The 24,740-nt window shown below is 33.9% G+C and overlaps 2 protein-coding genes across 2 annotated transcripts in view; both read left to right on the forward strand.

The window, feature by feature from the left end:
• Positions 1–2,430: 2,430 nt before the first annotated feature.
• Positions 2,431–3,930, forward strand: LOC119636351. Its single transcript, XM_038031663.1, has 3 exons — positions 2,431–2,752; positions 2,827–2,956; positions 3,021–3,930. The coding sequence occupies exons 1-3, from the start codon at positions 2,431–2,433 to the stop codon at positions 3,928–3,930; spliced, it is 1,362 nt and encodes a 453-aa protein (XP_037887591.1).
• A 1,590-nt stretch (positions 3,931–5,520) lies between these two features.
• LOC119636352 overlaps positions 5,521–24,740 on the forward strand; it is a 34,692-nt gene continuing 15,472 nt past the window's right edge. The window contains exons 1-5 of the mRNA XM_038031664.1: positions 5,521–5,584; positions 5,664–5,750; positions 5,807–6,145; positions 6,225–6,345; positions 6,408–7,330. Coding sequence (XP_037887592.1) covers positions 5,521–5,584; positions 5,664–5,750; positions 5,807–6,145; positions 6,225–6,345; positions 6,408–7,330 — 1,534 coding nt within the window. The remainder of the gene's footprint in view (positions 5,585–5,663; positions 5,751–5,806; positions 6,146–6,224; positions 6,346–6,407; positions 7,331–24,740) is intronic.

Raw genomic sequence — 24,740 nt, forward strand, 5'->3', positions numbered from 1 at the left:
AGGCGTGAAAATGGGTTCATGATCGGATTGTTATTCCGACCCGGAGTTGCCATGCTGTAAAGAAGATGGAAAAAAGTTGTAGAAAATAATGGATAATATTTTCATTTATGTATATTGTACCAATTTTTCTCAATAAATACATTTTTGAACTGAAAAAATGATCAAAAGACCTGCAGGCATCTATTATTTGCCATTGCATTCTTTTCATTCCAATTGGGACGCGTCCAAAACACAGTTGTAAACGTATCAACGGTTTCTGACGATAAAAAATATTTTCCACGTTTTTCTATCTATTCTTCAAGTCCGCTTTCCAAATAAAGTCATTATGTACTAAATGAGCACTACACTAAGCGGAACAAAACCATTTTTAAACTGAAGCTATCGAGTAGGAATACATGTATCTTTATGTATTTATATGAATATTGTGGTGAATTTTTACTGCACTCAAGGCTTTAGTAACTGGTGCTAAAGTCCGGCCAGGCAAGAAAAAAATTTATATAGCACGGGACCGTTGCATATCGTGGACGACAGACAGAGCCTCTATACTAATTAATTTCTTGTAGTTAATCGTACATTGAAGCACTCTTCTTTACTTCACTTTTAGTTAATTTTACCTTGCTTCTACAAAATGTGATCTTGGCATGGTTTGCAATTTGGTTTCATGTTATAGTGACTTGCATGGAAAACAATCAGACTTTATATAATTTGACTTAGACTTTCTTCACGATGTCATTGCGTTTAATTTTTAGATCAACATTCATTTCTTTTGAAAATGCTTGGCAGATTTAAAAGAATAAATCGCATTTCACACGATCTCCTTTGATGAGCACAAAGTGCAATATGTAAGAAAAATTGAAGGGGAATTAGTCTAAATTTTATATTGGGAGGAGCGAAAATCGTTCCTCATTTTGATCTCACATGTTTTCTGAGTACAAGATGCTAGGAATTAAGTTAGGATACGTTAGTAACAACTAGCAGTAAATTAGCTTTAAGTAGAGTACAAAAGTGGGGGATTATTGGACACCTTAGCTGGAAACATTCGTTTTTAGTAGATATCCGGCTTTGCTCGCTCTCTTCTTCTATGAGTAATCAATGCGCGTAGGCACACCATGAAAATATTTGCGTAACTAAATTTCATTATCGCAAAGGGAAGGCATGATTTTACTTTATTATCCTCCTGTCAAACATTGACTCAAATGGCAATTATGTAACAACAAAATCTTTGAATAGCTGTTGCAATTGTTATTTTAGTACCAAATAAAAATGTTCATTGCAGCATTAATTACTGAACACTGGTCCTCATCTTTCGCATAAATAGCAAAGACTTCAGTTGCACTCGACAAAATAAAACTTAAGCAGGTGAAATATCGAGAATATATAAGTCTGATCGCATATATAATATATGTAAATACTTTGTAGTTATGACGACAAACGAGACCCTGGCCATAATAAATCGTTCTAGAATATTATCGAGTAAGATCACGTTCTACTCGCTTTGACACTGTTTCCCTAAAGCCTTTATTAGGCAACAAAATCAAAATTTTCGTATTTTACTATGCGAAATTTATCCGAAATAATATACAGTTACTATGCTAGATTTAAATCACAGCACCATATTCTTCGAGTTATATCCCATATGAAGATTCTTCTTCAAAATTCATCTGTACGTGGCAGCATGATCAAATTTTTATATCTTTTGAAAAAATTATAATATGGAAAGTGCGAATAGATTCTCTTATGTAACTTTTTAACTTTTTCAGCGAATCATTTTTGTTCATATTACTCTTCATAGTATTCTATAAAATTTCCAATTCTTGATTAATTCTCAATTTTGGATCGTAGCAGGCGAAGTGGCCTAGTATCGCCTATATATTTCAACTTGTTTTAAAAGAAAAATTTTTTTTTTTTTTTTTTATAAATGGTCACATAATTTTTTAATCATATTTGAATATTTAAAAAAAAAAAAAATTTCAATAGTTTTTTAAATGTTTTCACGTTTACATAATCGCGGGAATTACATACGAAAGAATATTAATTAGTCTGTCTTCCATATAATATTTGCGTATATTTATATTTATTAGAGAAATTCTAGAACAAAAGGAATTATTTTTCAATCAATAGAATGGATTCGCGTCATACGAGATTTGTGAGTGCAAGACTTGCGGTACCATTGTTCATGATTTCAAGTAGGTTTTCATTTAAGCAATTAACGCGTAAATAATTATAGTTTTAACGATTTATAGGAAACAATTTGAAATACAGCTACAGGAATACGTTGAGAAGATATTTAGGGAAAAATGTAAATTTGTATACGTCTGACTGCGTTTCAGGTAAAATTGTAGAGAAGATTGGTCGAATTACAAGATAAGTTCGAATATTTCTCTTTGCTTGCCTTCGACAGAAAACGCATTAGAGAACGAGACAGTTACTATGCGCCATTTTCAAAGATGTCTAAACGAGTTTTACTCAAAACCATTCAGCCAATGTGTTCAGCCGAGTCCACCTAAAGGCGATTGGCGCAGTTTAACTGTATATAAGCCGTGGCAAATGGCTCCTAATCGCTACGACACGCTAAAGGAAATGTATGCTAGCTTTAAGGGTTCAGGCGGAGCGTACTGGAAAAAGCTCTCAAAAGGCAAGCCAAGACCCAGAACAAATGAGGGCAAAGCACAGTTTAAGTTCTATAATATCCCGACCGAAATGGATCATTTATGGAGCAAAGCTCAAAAGCATAAAGGGGTAATGGGGGGAAGTAAGTGTGAAAATTGCGATTAACTCTTCTTTTCTTGATTGATAAGAACACCATTTGGTTATATTTCAAAACAGATGCTCGGCAAAGAAAACCCACGAGCCGAATAATGATATCGAATATGAGCGGTTGTTATAGAAACCCGGATGAGCCTGCACCCAATTCTTATCATACGCCCATGAAATGGGAAAAAGAAATCTTCCAAACGTAAGCGTTGCAATTAGAAATTTTGAAAATGCATTCGTACTTCAATGGTCCTTAACATTTTCAGTTGGGAAAAACAAAATCCTCATCTATTCTGTCGTTTTTCTTCGGCACCGGCTAAAATAAATAGCTGCCATCCCCGGCATGTGTCATTTAATCCTGCACCAGGCCGATATGAGATTCGATATCAAAAAGTGTGCGCCTGTAGTCCAAATTTGATATATCAGCCGGAAATCCAATTACTAATCGATCGTGAAAAACGCAACAAATTTCGTCGTCTGCCGTATGTCAAAATTAAAGCTCGTTTGTATTGTTCTCCCGACTGGCGTCATGTTCCCGGTCGCGGTTTTCGCCATCTTTTCAAAGGAGCCCCACCAAGGGCATCCAAGAAAACTACTACGAAAAAGTTGGCGAAAAGAGACATCAAGGTCAATTATGCAGATGCCAAATACATTCACAGTCTTAGTGATCCCTCTCGTCGTCTCATATCGTTGCGTTCTGAACCGTTGCCGCAAATACCTCCGCGCATAGAATTTAACACTCTCAGAAAGCCTATCATACGGAAAACACTACGGATTAATAAGAAAATCGTGTTTGGCAGCGGTCAGCCGCGCTTTAAAGAGGAAAAGCGTCTGGTTCAAACGCTTACAATCGCTCAACTTGAAGCTTTAAAAGAAACTCTTCCGTTAGAGCGTCAGTTGCGCGATCATCCAATAATGTCCAAAGCTCCGGAAGAAATTGCATCAAAACTGTATGTGATCACAAGGAAAGGACCTGAAATTGAAATACCGAAAAGTCTTAAAGACTTCAAATTTAGCCCATTACCTGATCCAAAAATTCTGGTCACCAGGGAAGATATACATGTTGAACGCTCGTCTCTACTCGGCCATTTCTTGCAACGCCCAAAACCTGAAACATTTTTCTTCACTAAAGAAGAAAAAGAGGCGATCGCAGCAAAGGCGGCTGCAGCAGAATAAAATCGAACAGATTCGAGTGAAATTAAATTTTTTACGTGACTATGAAAAATAAAAACAATACCTTATACATAACTTTATACATAAAACGGACGTCGAAGATTGGAAAAATTTTCAAAAGCTTTAGAAACTGCCACAACAAAGCGTCGCATGAAAACCTTAGGCATGTATTGGGTAGACTTACTCTAACGTAGCGATAGTTTGTTGTTTTGTTTACTTCTTTTAAATTGGCTTTAATTCACATTATAAGAACAGCAAAACAGGAAACCATAAACCTTCTCTTGTGAGATCTTTACATCAAAATCACACATCTTACGTTGTATATATCGATCTAATACTGAATATCATCTTATATCCACTATCCACATCGGAAGTCGTTATATTTGTAGATTCATTTTCATATGGTGTAGGTTATTGGGAACTGCGTGGTTATTAGGACAACGACTGTGCGGTGAAAAAAACCTGATCGATATACACTGCTTCATATACCGAGCGGGCCGTTCTTGTGGTCGCGTATAAATTTTCAAGTCCTTCGTCAAACATTGTATATCAATCGAAATTGATTATCTTGCTCTATTTCCCTATTATTAATTGCTGCTGGGAGGTTAATTTTCTGTAGGCTCCTACTACTTTTATTGGATCACCTTAAAACAGTCATGCAGTGTTGCTTTTTTTTAGAACTGGTTTGCCCAAATCCCATCGAGTGTGCATAATGTTTTTCAAAGAACACAAGGAGAGCTCTGAAGCTTTCTTCTCACAACTCTTGTGAACCATTCATTGAGAGATTTTTGGCTCGTTCGACATAGAAAATCTTCGCAAGTCTTTGTTATCTAAATTCTCACAGATATATAATGCTGACCGCCAGTCTTAAATGAGCTTCATATTGCTTGGCTCTGATGATAGATCCAATAGCATTTTTTTTTTTATGATATTTTGCACAATGCTTATCACTAGCGCTTGGATGCCTTTTCCCTACATGAAAACTGCTATCATGATTAAATTCGCCAAAGGCCTAACGACTAGAAGCCGTTGAAAATGTCGAGTTAAATTATGCAACTTTTTATTTAATGAATGTATTATTAATTTTGCGATGAAAATCTAAGACTACGCTTAAAAGTGCTGAGATCAGGTTTTCGCATTGCACACCAAGTTATTTCCCCTTTTTCCATAAACTAAGTAATAGATGCTTCCTCCGGAGTAGAAGTATAATTAGAGTCTTTTTCACATTTTATGCAACCCATCAAATTTCCTCTCTATCACGACTTAATTTCAACATCCTTCTTGCCAATCCTGCGTAGTTGAAGGTCTCTTTTTGATAACATTATTACCGAAAATCACCGTAACTTCATAAATATTTTCATAAATAAATATATATAAAATTGAAGTAGACCGGGAAGATGCCTTTCATGTCAATAGGAAAATTGATAAATTTCTTCTCATTTCTCGTTACATTTTTGCTTATGACAAACGGGTAGAGAAAATATATTAATTTTTATACGTTTTTTTTTTTACCTTTTTTATGGTTTTTTATATCACTTTTATATATTTTATATATATCTTGCGTTTTTTACATAAAATCAATTTTTCGTCAACATGTCTAAGATTAAAGCAAATTTTGTGCCAACAAAGTTAAATTTGCCTTTGTTTTTGATTTCGAGTAAGTTACGCTAATCGAAAAAAAAAAAACAAATTAAAGTCAAAATGATAGCAATATTGTGTGTCTCTTCGCTTTAAAGGAAATAGAATCAAAAGTGAACAATTGGATAATGCGAAGGGCTTAATAAGGAGAGGAGGCCTAGCTCAAGCAAAAAATTGTAAGAACGGTAGGTACGCAAGTGCGGGAATGTGAAGAAGAAGAAACGAATGTTCTTTTTTACAGAAAATGATATTGAAAAAGAAACAGTGGTCCAGCGTAAATTTCGCAATATGGTGGGCGATTATAAAGAGGATAAAAAGAAATGTATAGATAAGACGCACTTTAATAGCAGTGCAGGTCATTCGTTTAGAGAAGCGGCAGATCATTTACCACCAAATCGCTACGATGCTAGTGAGAAACCATTTTCACGTAAAACCGGTTCGAATGGCGCTTATATCAGCAAAATTGGGCGAAAACCTCTTCAAGCGCCTACTGGCATTAGCCCAAAGTGTAGCCCTATGGTTTCTTTCAAGGATAGATTGTATAATTATTCTAATAATTATAAAGGACTTTTTCTCAAAAGTGAGTAGGAATGCTTTTACTTTTTCTACTAATAGATCGATTTTTAAATAGACCGGAGTAAAATGTGACTTTCAAATAGATTCACCAATTTCAAGCAGCCGCACTATGGTATCGAGTTTAGTTACATGTCGAAAATATCCAAATGAACCCGGCCCAAGTGACTACGTAGTGATAAGAGATAAAAAGATAATATCTAAACCGTAGGTAAAGCGGCTTTATTTGGAAATCGCTTACTAACATAATTTTTTTAATTCATGCACAGGAGAGTGAAAGCTAATCCACATTGTTTTCATCGAAATTCTGTTGTACCGATCATCCAAAATGTGATACATAAGCGTCACACGTCATTTGCCCCTGGACCGGGACGATATGAAGCACGCTACTGGAAAATCTGCCCTTGTCCTTCTCACAAAATATACAAACCGAACTTGTATCTGTTGGTAGATCGTGAAGGGCGTCACAAATTACGTTGGGAGCAGTATCATAAAATAAATATTAAAAAATATTGTTGCCCCGATTGGGCGCATGTAATTGGGAGCGGCTACGCAAGGTTATTTAGAAGAATATTTAAGCGTTCGCAAGGTGAGCAAATTACCAAAACGAGTACACGGCGAACACCTCAAATTACTAAATGGGCGATTGCATTACATTCTATTCCGGCTCGAGTGAAAACACATCGGGAATTACCGGAAAAACCGAAAAAGATTATGTATAACACAACGACGGAGATCATAGTGCGGAGGCACTTGCGTTTAAATAAAGTCGCTTTTGGTAGCGGCGTTCTTAATCGTTTTTCTATTGACAGGCGTTCGAGAAAATCCACTGTAAGCGGCTTCGTCCCGAAAAGCCCCGTACACAAAACCAAATTGCGCAAAAAGATCAACTTTCCAATCTTGGACAAACCGTTTTCTGCGATCGGATCGAAATACAAAGAGGTGCCAACTCGTTACGCGGCATCTTTTCGGGTATTTTCGACAAAACATGAATTTAAGTTTCAACCTTTACCTGCACCTAAATTGCTCTTGTCCGATGAAGAGGCAACATTTACACGGAAATATCCAAATCTTTACAATAACCCACTGGATCCTCTAAAATATATTGACAATTCTGATCAAGTGACAAAAACGAAAGCTGCCGAAATACGCCACTTTGCTGCAGAAATGCAATTTTTCGGAACGGACAAGAGTGACCTTCTAAGCTTCGGCAGATTAAGCGTAATAAGATCTAAAGTATCATCGATGTTCTCATAAAACTTTAAAATTATTTTCAGTTTCATATTCTTATCGGTTAAGGCATTTAAAATAAATTCAAAATTTTCATCCTTTATAAAGTGTTACTAAAATCGATTATTTTAGACTTAGAGAACACACACGTCACATAAATCGCATATATTTACATAAATTGCTCCCATTTTACAAAGTAGTTTTACAAAGGTTTTGCAGACCAATTGTTTTAAGACTCACTTTGAATTTCAATTAATATGAGAGAAATGAAATGAACGAAAAGAGCAGACACAACCGCTACTACTAAACACTAAAGTCTAGATGGATTATTCGCGCTGAGAATGAAGTATCATCCCCACTATTATGCATTACTTGGAATTTATTCAATGATGCACTGAAATATAAAGTAAAACATTTCGCTATTCTTCGCATTCAAAGTGCGACAAACTTGTAACATAACATCTATTAACTTTACTTCTTGGCAAGAGTGAAAGTTTTTAACAGCCAGCTAAAGGCTAAAGGCTTCACAAATTTTGCCAGATAACTGTTTGGTGAGTAAAGCGATCATATTGAAGGCGCACGTCATCGATTTGTGGAAGGATTATGTTTCACTTAGCTTTGTCGATCCATTCTTTCGCATATTAATTTCTAAAGTATATTCTCAGACAAAGTTTGAGAACTGGAATGGGCGCATAATAGCAATAAAGATCTAAGAGCGAAAATTCACAGATAAATAAGAATATCACTGGCGTGTAGCCTATGAGAATTGGTCTTGTGCTTGCGGCTGAACGACGGGGGGATATACTCTTTTTCTTGTTGTGCATGAAGCGATCAAACGAAAGATTCAAAGACCCTGTAAAGTGTATATATTCTTGATTAGCATGATATTCTGTATTGACTCAGCCATGTTTATCCGCTTGCGGGCTTACATGAATTAGAAATTCTTCTGGTCGCAAAAATGGAAGAAGAAGTGCCCAGAAATCTCTTCACACAACTTGATATTGAAACTGCGACAAATTGCTTACATTTTACAAAGAGTACAAAACTTCAGCTTTCTACACATACCTCATGAAAAACTCAGCTATTTATGAGCAAAAACGGGAAAAATTGGCCCGGCACACGCAAAGTTATAACTGATTAAATTTCCGTTTTTTATGCTTATTAATCACGAGGCAGACAAGGCAATGTTTAAAGCTATTTTACATATTCTTCAACTGAAGATCAATTGTCCGCCTAAAAATGCATTACACGATCCCACGATCTGGACGATGGTGGATTCATTTATTCTTAATAATACCCGCGATATGGGTATCAAATAAAAGGTCTTGGAGAGTACAAGGCGACGAGATAAGTGTTAATTCTAAATTAATTATCGTGGTCGTCACGACGCCACGGATTAATCCTTTCGTTACAATACCGTTAATATGGACTTGAAGAGCAGGATGCAACAACCTAAATATGTTAATTCCAAATTAATTTTGGTGGACGTCACAAGGTGGTAGACTAAGCTTCCTTAACGATGACTTTTAATGAATTGAAGACTTTAATGGTGATGGGTAAGCAATATTTGGCCCCAGCCGGATATAAATTTCTTACTTGTTTTAACTAAACACCTTACATAATTTGTAGATTCCATTTTAATATTTTGCCAGCTTGAGATTCCTATCAAGCTTAACCTAAAGCGAATATACACAGAGCATCATATTGCAATCCTTAGGTGACGTAATCATTCCCAATAGCGTTTATATGGAAATTAAAATCTTGTGAAATCATACCACGACAACGGAATTCGATCGTAAATTAAAAGGGGAACATGATACCGGAAATACCAATTCTCTAAGAGAAACAATGGTAAGTTTTCTTTTGACCTTTAAACTATATCGTCTTGCAATACACGTATGACTACATATTTCAATTCATACATACCTACATATATATATATATACATATATATTTCTTTCAGGCGTGTCGCTGCTACTCGATCTGTATGCTTTAGTGAATTATGTGCTCAGTGTATTTTTAGATATATGTGAGCTGCAGTTTTGTAGACTAGTGTAACGGTGAAACATAAAAAAAAAAAAGAAAAAAAAATACGGGAAAAGCACGTGGAAACCAACAAACACATACATTTGAAAATTCGCAAACACATATGCGCATATCTATATGTGTGCGTCCATAAGCGATATCATCCCTACTTTAAATCGCATTAAATATTTAAAATCATAAAAGGTTTTTATTACAGTTGACAAAATAACAGCAAAACAAATAAAATCCAAGATTTAGATTAAATTTTCAAATGTTTGCAAAAAGCAAAGCTTTCAAACAAACAAATATTCTTTTTTATTTTTCCTTTTTTTTAAATATATTTTTTATAGCTAATTGGTCCACGTAGTGTGTTATTTTTCAAAGGTGAATAGAGTAAAGCAATGGAAACAAAAAGAAAAAGTGTTACAAAGTAAAAATGAAATTTTAGTCAAAAAGCCCCATTAACCGAGAATTAAACTCTTTAATCACATCTGGGAAAATTGCCGATGAGTAAAGGCGTAGAAAAAAAAAAAAAAAAACCATCAGAGCTGGAACAAAAGTAGGCTAAGTAGTCGTGACCTATAACCAATAATCTCAAGACTTTTACAAATGTCGTAATTCAATAAAAATTTCAAATACATATTAACTCAAGTGCATTTATATTAGTTTTCGTTCTTTTTCCCACTCTGCCTCATCTTCTGACACATTTTGTTCTTCTTGATAACACATTGTAGCAGACTTTTTAGCAAATTTTCAAACACTTGCAGTAATCTACTCTCTTACTTAAGTAAGAGGGAAAGAAAAATATATGCTGTTGTGACAAATTGTGCTTTGAGAAAATGTTTTCAATTATTCATTTGTAATCTGTCGCCAACACTGGGGATGGATAAATACGGAAAGGTTCCTTATGAACACACTTTCCATTTCTCTACCTCTTCCATTTACTGGGACATTCTCTTCTCTTCTTTTCTTCCCCTTCTTCTTACACTCTCACTCGGCCTCACTCACCCCCTCTCTCACCCACTCTCTCTTTCTTTTACTCTACCTATCTCTCTCTCTCTCGCTCTCTCTCTCTTATACTTTCTATTTTCCTTTCAAAAGCTGCTGGGAAGAGAAGATTTGAATAGATTTATTAACTAAGCGAAAGGTTAAAATAAGTTCACTAAAGATTAAAGACCGAGAAGATAAGCGCCATCGTGAAATAGGGTGTTTGGATTTGATTTGGAAAAAACTGTTGCTGCAAGGACTTTAATATTCGCCTGTAATTGCACGGATATTTTTCAATTTTATTCTGCTTCATAATATTTGTCACATACATTCCTCGACGAGGCCCGTACGAGTTACATTCAGTGTGTTCAACTTGACGTCAAAGTAAAAAAAAAGAGTATGAAAAAGCATTAAGAATTTGTAATGAATATGTTGGTGGGAATTGTTCTCTCATTTATTTTTTTATTATTTTTTTTTTTTTTTTGCGCTTTTTTAATAATTTATAAGATGTCCTTGCAGTACGTAAAGTAATTCTAAGAGAAACTATGCAAAAACAACAGTAACTTTACGAATTGAAAAAAATATCTTGCTTAAAAAGGTAGAACATGGAAATTCACTTAACTGATGTTAAACGTGTTATGAAACAAAAAGCCGGGCGTGTCAGAACTACGACAAAAAGACACTACGATGCCATACATTATCACGTTAGGTTGGCAAAAAAACAATATTCATTTCTTTTTTTTAATAGTATTTTTTCTCAAACGTTTCAGACTCTTTTTCCTTTGACTTTGAGTATTGATCGCGCGTACACACACACACACACACACACACACACACACACAACTAAATAGAAAAAATTTTAGATTTAGAATTCGTCTTAAACATGAAACTAAAATATTTACGGTTTTTTGCAGTCATAAAGCTTTTGCTGAGCTTTCAACTTAGCTCGAGGAGAATGACAAAGAATTACTCCAGACCAAGTTTGTTTTTCTGGGTAAAGCTTTAAAGATGCATTACGCTGCATACCAGAAGAACGGGAATTTCGCTTCGCATCCAGGATGACTTGTAAGCTAAAGCGAATGAAACTTATGAACTCGGGGAATTAATTATAAAGAACTTTAAAGACATAGAGCGTTCGTACTATGGAATTCATAAGCGCAGCTATTCATGAAGCTATACAATGTGTGTATATAGTGCAGACTCCACAAACGTTTAAAAAGTCGAAAGTCATTTGAAAGAGCGTAGATCGCTCCCAGCAAAGGAGCAGTATGAAGTATACACACACAGTTATTCCAATTTCTTTCCCGGATGTGTCAACTACAAAGTCACCAATTGGAAGGTGAGTTGATTCGTTGCGTACTTAGAGTCAACAGCAGATGATCCGCTGCATTATAAAGAAATTACCCGAAGTGAAAGCTTCTTGTCTGGACGTTACTGAAGTTAGAAGTTCGGTTTGCGAAATTTTTTTTTTATTATTTATTTTTTCCATATTTTGCTTTATTAAATCGCCTGTAAATCAATGTCTTATTATTTTTGCCTCTTTCGCGGCCACCGCGTCTTTTTTTTATATTTTTTTTTTCAATTTTTTAATATTTTTGGGCATGAAACGTCCGCAACGTCGCAAACAAATTCAAAGGCGCAATTTTAAAAACTTCAGATATGACGTTTGAAAATGCTGCTTTATTAAGTATTTCTTTGACAGACATTAATTTTGAGTGCTGTCCGTTAGTTTGTAAATTTAGGAAATGTTGGTCTTATTTTCGTGATACCGATCTTACATTTGAAAAGTCTTAGAACAATCGATATCAAATTTAAAAGCTAGTTTCTGGTCTAGAGCAGTTAAGTTGTTCGCTTAGAACAGCAACATATTATTTGGCGAATCTTAAACGAGGCCGTAGGAGCTGGCTGATATATGACAATCGTCGATCAAGTGCGTTCAACAAGCGGTAAACGCGAAGAAAAACTTCAAAGTCGTATTGGGTGTACGTCAAGCCACGTAAAGCATCCCGAAATGCAAAAAGCGCTTTACATGATATATCGGCTGAATATTTGGAGAAAAATTAGTTTCTATTTTAGTTTGGATCATCTTTACCTATTGTCGGCTAGTCTTAGTATGTCATTGGAAATAAATCTATGGTCTACAAAAGTAATTTTCTTCGCGAATGCTTTAACAGCATGGCCTTAGCCGGAACGTGTTCGCTTGAACTGTTTGCTACTAGTGAAAATTGACTAAAAGGTCATATCTCTAATTTTGCCCGCTCGCTACTGTGGTGTTACCTATCCAGAAATGACGGAGCAGTTGCTCGAGGGAGGAGTTTGGCTATATGTATACCTGTTAAATTCAATTACCAAGCTGTAGTACGAGTCATGGATGAAAGAACTTATGATTTTCTCTACTTGCCTAGAGGCTATATATTCCTCTTTGACAGAACCGCAGTGACTTGCTCTCTCTATTCAATAATATCACTGAAATGGGAAATTTTAACACTAATTTATTTCAGACCATTAAGCCTATTAATATCAAAGCCATGTTCTCGAAGAACGGCCTTTGCTACAGACATAACTGTCTTCTTTCAATACTCAACAGCAGTGTACTTCTCTTATTGATTATTTTCCCTTAAACGAGAATTTTAAGTTTGCCTGGAGCAGTTAGGCGGTAGTACCTGGTATTTCATATCATTCGTTAACCTTTCTTTCGCCACATATTAAAATTCCAAGGATGGAACCGATCTGCCACTATAAAAAATTTAAAAAGGCTTATTTGGACGCAATTGTTAAGTATGTGCATGAGATTGGCCTCAGCCCCCAGAGTAACAGAGTCGCAGAAGAGAATTCTTTACCGACTACGCTTATACCTTATACGGACTTATAATGCTACAAAGTTCATAATTTAGATATAAGCCACGTAGAATACAATGGGTCTCATCCGACATGCGAAATACGTAATTGATTGTGAATTTCTTTCTCTATATATGAATGAGAAGAATATTTGTTACATAAGCAACATAAACCGAATTTCTCCCTTTATTCTCTTCTAGTGATTGCCTGTGATGTCATAAGAAAAATGTGTTTTTCAATTACAAGAATTTTTTCCTAATATAAACTATGGTCTTCAACTTTGCGGAAATGCATTTCTAATTAAGCAAAGATGAGACAATGAAGCCGGACCATATAACATTTGTTAATTCTTTCGTTCAAAGCCTTCCTTCTCTTTCTCTCATTTCCGTCTACTGTTTTCACGTCACGGCCTTAATGAAGTTATGTCAAAATTTCTTTATGCACTTCCAATGCACATGAAACCTTGATTTTAAGACTTTGTTGAAAGGTCATCATATAACAACGAAGCAATTGTAGCAAAATTTTGATGAAATTTGCTTGTTTATAAAGGATAAGAGGGGTAAAGCGCTTGCCACTGATCTGTTGTTACGCTGATGTTGTTCAAATTTATTATTCATTTACTAAAATATGATTTAATGCTTTCCAGGGCAACACTACACTAGAAGTGATTAAGTGCTAATGCTATCGAGGGGAAATGAAAGAAAATGTAGCCGTAAAACGAGAACACGATATACAATCAAAAAAAAAAAAAAAAAACAAAAAACAAAAAACAAAACACGTCAGCCTTCGCAGTATGTCAATGCATGGTATTTGTATTAGTTACTCTTGCTAACGTTAAAACAAACGTTAAACAACAATTTACGTATTTTACTTTTCAGCGCAAAAATAACAATCGTTTTAGATGGATGGACTTGGATACATTGAGTAGTTTTGGGTTGAGGATAAAAGCTACCGGAAATGGATGGAATAGCAGCTTTTCTGTGGCAATTCTCCACAAATCGCCCCCTTTTGAAAAAAGTCTTTATATCAAAAAACATTGCAGTTTTTATAATGTCTTACCAAAAATCTATAGAAAATGGTAGTGTAGCATACAAAATATATGCTTGGATCGGATAAGACATTTTTTTTGACTTTCTGGCATATACAGACAATCTTGCGAAAATAAATTCTTATGTGGCAACAAAGTAAAGCTTTTCGAATTTAATGCTGAAGATAGGTCCGGGATATATAAGGATCTTTTTAGAAGTAAGACTTTGAATGTTGAAAAGAAAAGGTTCTTCAAAAAAAAAAAAAAAAAATTGATTTTATCCAATTTACACTACGTCGTTTCTTCTTTTGGTGTCTCTGTCTTCCAAGGATTTCCGAATAATTTTACGATTATAAAATTTTTGTTTGTTTCCATACTCTACACCAATTGTGATATATCAAGCTTGAAACTGGATGAGGAGCGAATATTTATTGAAAGTGCTCTAATGTAAACTTAGTACCAAAAGATAAAGCTTTATACGGCTACGAAATCTAACTTCCAGCAAATAAATGTTCTGTGCTAAATTTGGATCGCATGAGTATATATGTATTTTGTATCTTTGTAATGATTATCGTGAAAAAGATAGGCTTTATGCTGTAAAAAGAATCAATTTTTATTTTATGATGAAAGTAGAAAAAGATTGGAATTGATGCATTCAATAGCCGGTCTTGCCTGCCCATAAAGATGCGCCGTTCTTTTCTACTATACACCACTTGTGGCACAAGGAATAGCAGGATTGTGCACACATATGTAAGCTTGACTCACTTTTAAGACAGACTCACCTTTTATTATTCTGAGTCAATCTAAACTTGTCTGACCGTCTGATGTCTGCCCATGAATTTTTGTGTTCAACCTGGAGACCGAAGCCCTTGAGATATTTTAATCGAATTTGTGACACTGGCTTTTTTTGTACAAAGACGAATGCTATTCAGAATGAGTGCGATCGATTCACTTCTTCGACCACTCACCAAAAAATTCCTTATTTCGAGAAACCATTACATGGAAAAAAATTGCACTTTTTAAGATTTCTCGACAAAAGTCCATCTGTGATATTATTTCAAGATTCTGAATTAATACGAAAAATTTGGTTCGGCTGGAACAATATCTTGAACACCTCTTATTCAAACTTTTTTATGTTAAACTGGATCCTTATATGCTGTAAAAGTTGACTATGAATTTGGACTACTTAGGTCTATTTCCTTGATACCACCGCGTAAATGGTTTCTCAGGCAATGTAAGCCCTTATATGCCAAAAACGTGTAATTGTTAATGTTTTGTAAAAAAAAATTGGTTCATTATAACAGTTTGCCATAAAAATTAAGTAGACTAAATTTGATCTACAGGGGTCCACTTCTTGGAACCCATTTAACATACGAATTTTCACGAATAGTAAGCCGTTCAGAGAACAATATAATTTTTGATATTTTATAATGAAAATTGGTAGCCATCGTACCTACATTATTAAAAAAATTAATGGTAGAACATTTTAACCAAATAGTTCTATTTACTAAACCACAACAAATATAGGTGTTCTTGTGAACAACAAACCCTTATATGAAGAGAAAGTTTAATTTTGGGTTTTTTTGGGTTCCGCTAATATACGGGCTTTCATGAAAAATATGCCTTTGCCTGGAAGCAATTTACTGAAACGAGTGATTAACTGCATTAGGCGAAGTGATATAGTGCCGGCCTAGCCCGACTATAACGTACCTACATGTCTTCTCTTAAAGAAGTATCCTTTCAATAATCTTTAATATGTTGCCATAAACAACCTGTGTGCAACAACTTTATGCAAGTCACCCATTAGGATTATAAAAAAGCCTACGTGAAGGGAAAATATGTACATATCATGTTGCAAGTTTCTTGTATAACCTTTAACCTTTAGATTTCTTTAATTCTACAACATTGATGTAATAAACGTTGACTTTTAATATTGATTTAATTACACAATGAAATATAAATGCAATGTCTAACGTTATTAGCATTAATGCATGATCTTAGCGAATATATGAATGAGATGAATGTTTTCAAATTCCATGAATTATATTAGTTATTAGTTATCTTTCATTTTATAATTAAATAATAATTTTCCATAATTACTGAATCATTGACACATCACATCGCAATTGTATTAATTAATTTCATTGCTTTTGTCGTTGTTTTTCTGATTGTTAGAGAATGGCTTTATAATATTAGCTTTTAAGCCGCATATAAATATGTTTTTATTCCTATATCTGTAATTATAGGCCACGTAAGCGTTATCAAATATTCGCTAATCCATTCATTAGGCAGCTATTTATCTGCAATTAGTTTGTAACAATATGTTTGATTTTTGAAAAAAAAAAAAAAAAAAAGTAAAAAAAACTTGATTATTAATCATTGCAAATACGTTCGCTTTATTAGAAAATTCTTTAGCCATTATCGAGAATTTTCAAGCACACTACTTCAGTCAATCCATTTGCTTATATTATACATTTACTCATCACACGATTATATCTATATGTTTGTCCATTCATCTCAGGCATTCTCAGCTAGACAGTATAAACACGAAGCACATAGTTCATGAAGAAAAACCCAGAGAAAATTTATCTCGAGCACAGTGTCGAAAAATCAAATGATCTCTAGGATATTTTTAAAAGATTTCAATAAATAACCTACGAGGTTCAATCTGAAACTGAAAATAACGCTTTCTTGGGACACGTTGGCGCACCTATAACCTTATAGCTCGGCTCATATAAGTACAATTGCCATGCACCTGTGATGGATGGGTAAGATATGTACATTCCTACTTCATATTAACAGTAGGTCGGCGAATTTTAACATTTGCTGCAAACACTACTTTCATCCAATACATTCAACATATCAAAGTTTTATATTCAAATTAAGTTTTATGGGGCATAATTTTGACTAAAGACTGATTTTTTGAATAAAAGTCATGTACAGATAAACAGATAGTCTTAACCGATTCGAATTCTCACGGTAATTAAAAATATATATAAGTTAGAGCCATTTTCAAAAGTTACTAACATTTATGCCCTTTACGAAGGGCATAATTATAAATTTTCATAAAATAAGACCAAAGATTTGATTGTAAACTACACAAAAAAAAAAACAAAAAAAAATGGAAATGCTGTAGTCGGCCGAGCATTAGATATCCTACGTCGTTTCGCTACACACCAAAAATTATACATCATTTTTATGCAAATGTATAAATGCAAGGTAAATGCATAAATCAATGCAATGTAATGCATCCATGGTTTCAAAATCAACGAAATTATAGGTTTACGGACTTGAAGCAAGTTTTGAATGATCAGTTATATCTCCTTCCCACGATTAATCTAGGTCTAGTATTTTTATCGAATTTGTCAAAATCACATTCTCCCTAGAGAAGGAGATATAGAAGAGAATACGCGAAAAATACATTTCAATTATGACTCACTGGTCACTACGCATTTTGATCGGGAGTTCAAATGCTGGGTGCTTTCGTCATAAAACCGAATACAAGGCTTCTCTTCGCTAACATCATGGCTGTTTACTGGTTCACATAACTATCTATCGAATTAAATAAAGGAAGGAAAAATTACCACTAAATCATACATCAAGATATATCTTTTTACGAAATAAAGCTGTTGTGCAAATTTTCAAGGTCTTGTATATATGTTTGTAGCAGAACCAAATAAGTCATGGTAAAAAGAATCTATTCTAGAAGCATTCATATAATCTCTACTTTTCGGCTGCTTTTTACTTAATCGTCTTGTCGGGGAAGCAGCAAAGAGCACCAATCGCACGTTATGCGCGGAGGGCATTAGCAGCAAGTGCTACTTGAGAAAGTCGTATATTACGAAGCTCTAAATGGGCTTGTTTGTTAGGAGATTTTTCATGAGTTATCGAAAACGAAAAAGAAGGTGGACTGAGTTTAACAATTGGCTTATTCAAGGCATAATAGCGCAAAAATATGATTTTGTATCGACCATACGAAAGATTTTAGCTTCAATGTTAAACAAATCTTCGAGTATTATGAACTCATTATTCATTAAAGTTTACTCAATAACAGAAGCCATCGAATCACATTTGGGTTATTATTAATTAGGTGGGCAAGACATACTGCGATCTAGAAAATCTATTGTACACTACATTCGGGTTAGCCCGCTAATGAGAACCGTTAACTCAACTCAGTTGTTATACTTAACAAAAAAAAAAAAAAAAAAAAAAAGATCCGTCAAGAAACACCACAGAAACTTTGAAGAAGATTTAGAAAAATCAGAATGAAGTTTCAGAGACCCCACAAATTATATATATATATATATATATATATGAATATTCTGGATAAGCATCTAATTACGAATCGATTGAAATATGTCCACATGTCTGTTTGCTGTTTAATGTGCGTTATAAAGATTTCTTTGGTCGAAGGTATTAGTTATAAATTGGTTAAAAACACGGAAAAGTTGGTCCACGCACATTGATAACAAATATGGGCTGAATCGGTCAAGAAACATGCCCACAACACAATCTAAATTGAGAGTAACTCTATTTTTCAAAGAGAAGAAAAAAACATTTTTCCCATTGCTGGAGCGATACAATTATGTTCGCATATTCTGTTTTAATTAAAGAATGGCACGAAATAAAACATCCGGCTAAATTCGAATATGATTTTCTGATATGTTGATGATGTTGTTGTTGTTCAAATCTTTATCTAAGACTTTGCCAACTTCCCGTACGTAAGAAAGTCATGTGGAGAAATTTTGCAAATCATTACCCATAGATGGAATTTAATATGAAAGTGTACGGGGTGTTGATGTACTCAAGAAAATCTGAAAGCCTGCGCTGTAAAGATGATATCATGGGCGCATGCACATAAAATTTAATTATTATTTTTATTAAACACCATAAAAATGTCTACGAAATTCATTCAAGTTTAAACCACAATCCTTGGCAATAGTCGACTAATTTAATCGCTGACTATAAAATTCGCCATTAATGCTTTCTTCAAATTTTCGTTGGGGAAAGGAAATATTTACGCAATGATTGGATATTATTTTTTTTTTTTGTTTTTGTTACCGTCAGTACTGAACATTCAAGGAGACTTTGTTTTTTTGCTTGCAACAAAAGCGTTGAAATCTATTTTGAGACACCTCGCAACCACCGGGCCGAACAAATGAAGAGTTAACTAGGTTAGCTCTAGAATATAGGGGGAAAAAAAGCTTTATCGACATTTTGAAAGCAGTTATCGGTAATTTATACAATCAAAAATCAGTTGAAAAACTTTAGTTTCTCTTTGATTTTATTTCATTAAAGGAAGGCCTTCTTGAACAGTTACTGAATAAAGCCGCTTCCAACTAAATGATTTTTTTTTTTTTTGTCAAAATTCTTTTATTTTTCTTAAATAGTTCAGTTCTGAAAGAAGCTTTAAGAGAAGAAATGAAAAATTTATATATTCATGTCTTCATTATTATGTGAAGGGTTTTTTTTTTTTGCTTTCTTTTTCATGCTAAAAGTCTATGCGGACAGATACACATAATGTCATAGTTTGGCTACTAGAAGATATTATGTTAATGAGTATGTAATTCAATTTTTTTTTCTTTTATTCGTTCTATCTCTCTCTCTCTTTCTGTCTCTCCTTTACTTCTACTTTTTTTGGAAGTTCACTCTGCAAAAAAAATTTACATGATAATAATTTTTGAAATGTTTCGTACACTTATTCTTTGTTAGTTACGTTATGTTTAGTTACGTTGTATTGTTTCATATTTCTATGGTATTTGGTAAGCAGACCAGAGAAGAAAACAAAGGAAATTTTTTGCAAATTTGTTTTTATAAAACAAAAGAGACCATCCAACGCGACAAAAGCCCATTATCGTTGTCACACAAATATTTAATATATTTAAATAAAAATACTCGTAGCAAACTCTCTTATACTAGGGGGTAATAGCTATGGAAATAAATAGAAACAAAAAAAAAAAAAAAAAAAAAAAAAGAAAAGAAAAGGTCTTTAGCCATTTTCACAGGCGCCAGTCTAAGATTTTTTGCATATGTGTTTACATTAAAATGAAATGAAATTCTTGAAATTATTTGTTTCATAAAATGTAAGAAATTAAAAAAAGAAAAAGTTATAGGCTCCTTCAAGGCAACAATTCAATGAAACAATCAATTAGGAATTCGGCCAATGTGTAGCTAAGCAGCAGTCAACAAATACACATTAAAATCTCATCACTCATCGATCATAAGAGCGCAGACCAATAGGTCAATTCATAATAACTAATCATATTCAATATGAAGCCAGTTAATTAATAAAAAAAAAAATAGAAGAACATTACAGTGAGGCAAGACCGAACATTAAACTACTTCACCTACTACAATTCGGGTAATAATACACCAAAAATTACAAATTATTTTCACGCAAAGGCACACCTCTCATGAAAGCCCGCGTATTGGAGAATGCCCAAAACACCAAATGACGCAACGCAAATTTTAGTAAACATAAATTATTCCCCAACAGTTTTATTAATTTTCAGTTTCCATCATAAGAAACTAGAAATTAGACTTTCTCTCCACATAGCGGCTTGCTTGTCATGACAACCCTTACCATATGTTAATGTCTAAAAAATGGACCTACTTGGTCCAATTTCCCTACCGTTAATTTTTTGCCAAATATCTATTATGGACCAATAATAAATCATAATATATTAAGATTTCCTAAAGGACTTACTATTCACGTGAAATAGGATAACAAGCGAGCTCGAAGAAGTAGAACCATGTGGTTCAAATTTAATTCACTTAAGGTTTAACGTCAAATTACCGTCAGGAACAATTTTTCATCATAAAACATTAACAATTTAGCTTTTTTGCATATAAGAGAACCTTCCTAAGAACCCTCATGTCTTATGAATCCAGAGAAAAACTTACATGGTCTAAATTCCGTAGAGATGATCTCTTTGTTAATTTTCTATCATGAACCAATTTTCACCATGCAGTATTGCAAATTATATTTTTTTACCATGTATCTATTCAGTATTCTTAGGAACGCCCATAACCGACCAGATTCAAAAAATTGCCCCATCGAGTCAAATTTTTCATAAGCCGCTTTCGATATTCGAATTTTTCGCAAAAGTCTACATCTACGCGCACAAACGAAAAGGGGATCTACTACGATAACTCCAAGCGCAAGAAGTCAGGCTTTAGTTCTGCAGAGCCATCCACATCGCTATCGAACCAGAATATTCAAGATTATAAAGAGGAGTATTAGGAGCTGCTAAAACCGCAGGTGTCTACCGATGTTAATTGAAGAAACTGAGTGATGTATACTTGCGCAAAAAATCAGCAACAGCGGTTAACATAAGCAAAGTCATCCTTTTGCATGAGCTGTCAAGCATACACTGCTACAGCTCGAATGGCAAGGTCTGCCAGAATACTCACCAGACATAACAACTTCTCATTACCATTTGTTCAGATCGAAGCGGCATTACTTGGCTAGCACGCGGTTTCAAAATGCTAAAGAAGTGCAAAAACGGATCAATAATTTGATCGCTGCCAATCCAAGGCATCACTATGTTGACAGAACGTTCGGCAAAAGTTGTACAAAATGACCAAATAGGCTTTAATTAATGTTCCAATTTTTCTAAAGTGCTTCTTAAACCTTTTTCAAATGCAAAAATGATCAGAATACATACAAGCCTCTTTTGTATATATTCTTCGGAATTACTTGACTACTTGATTACTTGATTAGTTAATAAGAAATTTTTTTTATACCCACCACTGTAACATGGCGGTATATTCATTTTGTTTTTTCCAAAATACATTTAATACCCAAAAGGAAGCTTCAGAGATCCTATAAAGTATATGTATATATATTCTTGATCCGCGTGAAATTCTGAGTTGTTTTACTCATGTCCGTCCGTCTGAACGGTGTGTATTATTGGCACTCTCCTGGTCGCAAATATTAAGATATTGATATCATCGGTTATGCCCACACAAAGTTTCAAGAGATTAAATTTTGTTTTTTTCACTTTTTTGAGATGTTTTGCTTAATTATCATAAGACAAACAAGACAAAATGGAGATAAATTATCTGTCTAGGAATGGGCTCATTTTAAAACGAACAGGTTAGACGCGGCGATAATTTTTTTCTTAACAATACCAGCAATATGGGTGTCAAGCGAAAGAACTTTGAGCGTAGAATGCGAAAGGCATAGCGGCGGGTATGCGAGATCCAGCTCCCACCGAATATAATTTTCTTTCTTGTGTTTTTTTTTTTTTTTGTTTAGCATCGCCTGTTGACGATAGGATCAATACAGCCAGTAAGACGACGAGTTCTTATTATTTGTGGCTCCTTTGCTATTTATCAACGATGACGACAGGGCGTGATGATGTGTGGAATGATTGATGATGCACAACTGATTACAAACTTTTGCGGATTAAGAGTATTAATTAGACAATTGCTTTCACTTCGTTACTTATCTTTTAGAAATTTAAAATTTTTTTGTCTTGGTTCAGCTTATTGTTGCTTATAAAGAATTTTCTTTGCAATCCGTTTTGTTTTCCATTTACAGCTGGTTTCTCTTATCAATGCAACAACAATCAATTTTAACTCTGGCGAAGGAATACTAAGGCAAAAAATGAGCATTTTACCTTATGCCTTATCGTCTCGTATCTACTGTGCATACGTAAGGGAAAAAAATTCGAAAATGAAATTCTAGCTAAAGCCATACGTAATTAGTAATCGGTTGAACAAACATGAAACTTCAATTTGATACAATTTTCCGCCTAAAAATTCGTCTGTTATTAAGAGAATACTTTTTAAAATGATAAGCACTCAGGTTGCGAGCATGGTTTTCTCTCTTTTTTCTTTTGAAGATTTATGCAAAAATTTGTTCGAGTTCGAGTTATATAATTAACTGATACTAAATCATTTTATTTTCGATTTAAAATCATTTACTTAATACTGCGAACGTTTGAACACCAAACGCTATATTCGTTTAGTTAGTTGTTCATTTATGAAATCATGTGTAATAAATTTTTTTCTCATTTTTTTATTCATTTTTTTTTTTTTTTTTTTTTGTTTCATATTCTTTGTTTCATTTAATTTTTAACATTTATTATTTAATTACTGCGAGCGCACACACACACACACACGCAGACGCATACATACACGGAAGCGTATTCGCAATACACTTGTACAGCAATTTATGGTGTGAAAATTAATAACCGTAACAGCTGCTGTCTGTATCTATTTATGTGAATTTCATTATCTGTGTATGTGAGCACAATGATCCTGTCAGTCAAAGCCACCAACAGCAGCAATAACATTGCAAATGTTAAAAAACAAAAACGAAATGAAAAAAAAAAAAAAAACAAAAGGAAATTTAATAAACCACAATTTTCAAGCTTTCAGAATAAATTAATTGTGAATTTCAATTTGTATTTGCGTGTTTGTGCCTGTGTGCACATATATTTATGTAAATCATTTTGCTTTTTAGCGCTATTATGGCAAAACATTTGTTTTAGAGTTTTTTTCTTCTTTTTTTCTTTTGTTTTTTTTTTTTTTTTTAATTCATACTCGACTTAATTCTAATTTATCATACGCTTATCGACTTGACTGATTTTTTGCATCTTAAGATTAAAGATAAAAAATCAATTTAAAATTAAACAAAAAACTACAAAATTGCTTTAAATTCTTTTGGTTAACCACAAGTGAGCAAGTCACAAAACTCTGAGGGAAAACTCATGTAAGCAAGACACATAATTATAGTGATTGAAAATTAAGCTAAAGGAATGCAATAGCAATTTAACTTTTTACTTTATTAAGAATACTAGATTCAACATCTCTGCTTTTCTTCTCGAAAACAGAGTTGATAGCTTTTTTTTTTCCTTTGATTTAAAAATTTATTTCATTAGCCTTAAAAATTGTAAGAATATTATTACCCATCCGCCTGAGTGGCCGAAGGCAAGGAATCTCGACTAGCAGCTCAATGGTCGTGGGTTCGAATCTCAAGTGCGGTAGAGTTTTTAATAAAATCCGATAGTCTATGCTGGATGCTAGTGCTTTAAGAGTTTAGTCTTACAATAATAATAATAATAATAATAATACCAGTGATAAAACCATTGCAGGCTCATCAAGGAATTTGTCAATTTTCCTCATTGCATTGGTAAAATTTCGACTTGTACTTGTTGATTTTCCTTTCCTTTCCATATTAGCTATTATAGTGCGTCTATGAAAGCGGCTTACGGAAGTTCCAATCCTCAGTGCGGTAGAGACCATACTTTTATTAGAATAGGTAAGGAGTCGAGACTGTATTGAATGTTCGGTCTCACACCTCCCAAGCTGCGGTTATTACCTATCATTCCCTCGCACTTTCTTCCAAACATCGCTAAGCTGAAGGTATGTTATGTATCCCTTGAGCGATTAATCATAGAAAAAAAAAGCACTTAGCTCTTGAAAAAACAAAAATGCGCGTTATTTAAGAAAATTATCGCAAAATTGTCAAATATATAAAAACATA

Source organism: Glossina fuscipes, unplaced genomic scaffold, assembly GCF_014805625.2.
Source record: "Glossina fuscipes isolate IAEA_lab_2018 unplaced genomic scaffold, Yale_Gfus_2 28, whole genome shotgun sequence".
NCBI lineage: Eukaryota > Metazoa > Arthropoda > Insecta > Diptera > Glossinidae > Glossina > Glossina fuscipes.

What these genes read in the sequence shown, in the direction of transcription:
- LOC119636351 (XM_038031663.1), top strand. Translation starts at nt 2,431, where the DNA reads ATGCGCCATTTTCAAAGATGTCTAAACGAGTTTTACTCAAAACCATTC. An exon ending in TAAAGGGGTAATGGGGGGAA is followed by an intron (nt 2,753 to 2,826) that starts GTAAGTGTGAAA and finishes ATTTCAAAACAG; the next exon opens with ATGCTCGGCAAAGAAAACCC. An exon ending in GAAAAAGAAATCTTCCAAAC is followed by an intron (nt 2,957 to 3,020) that starts GTAAGCGTTGCA and finishes TAACATTTTCAG; the next exon opens with TTGGGAAAAACAAAATCCTC.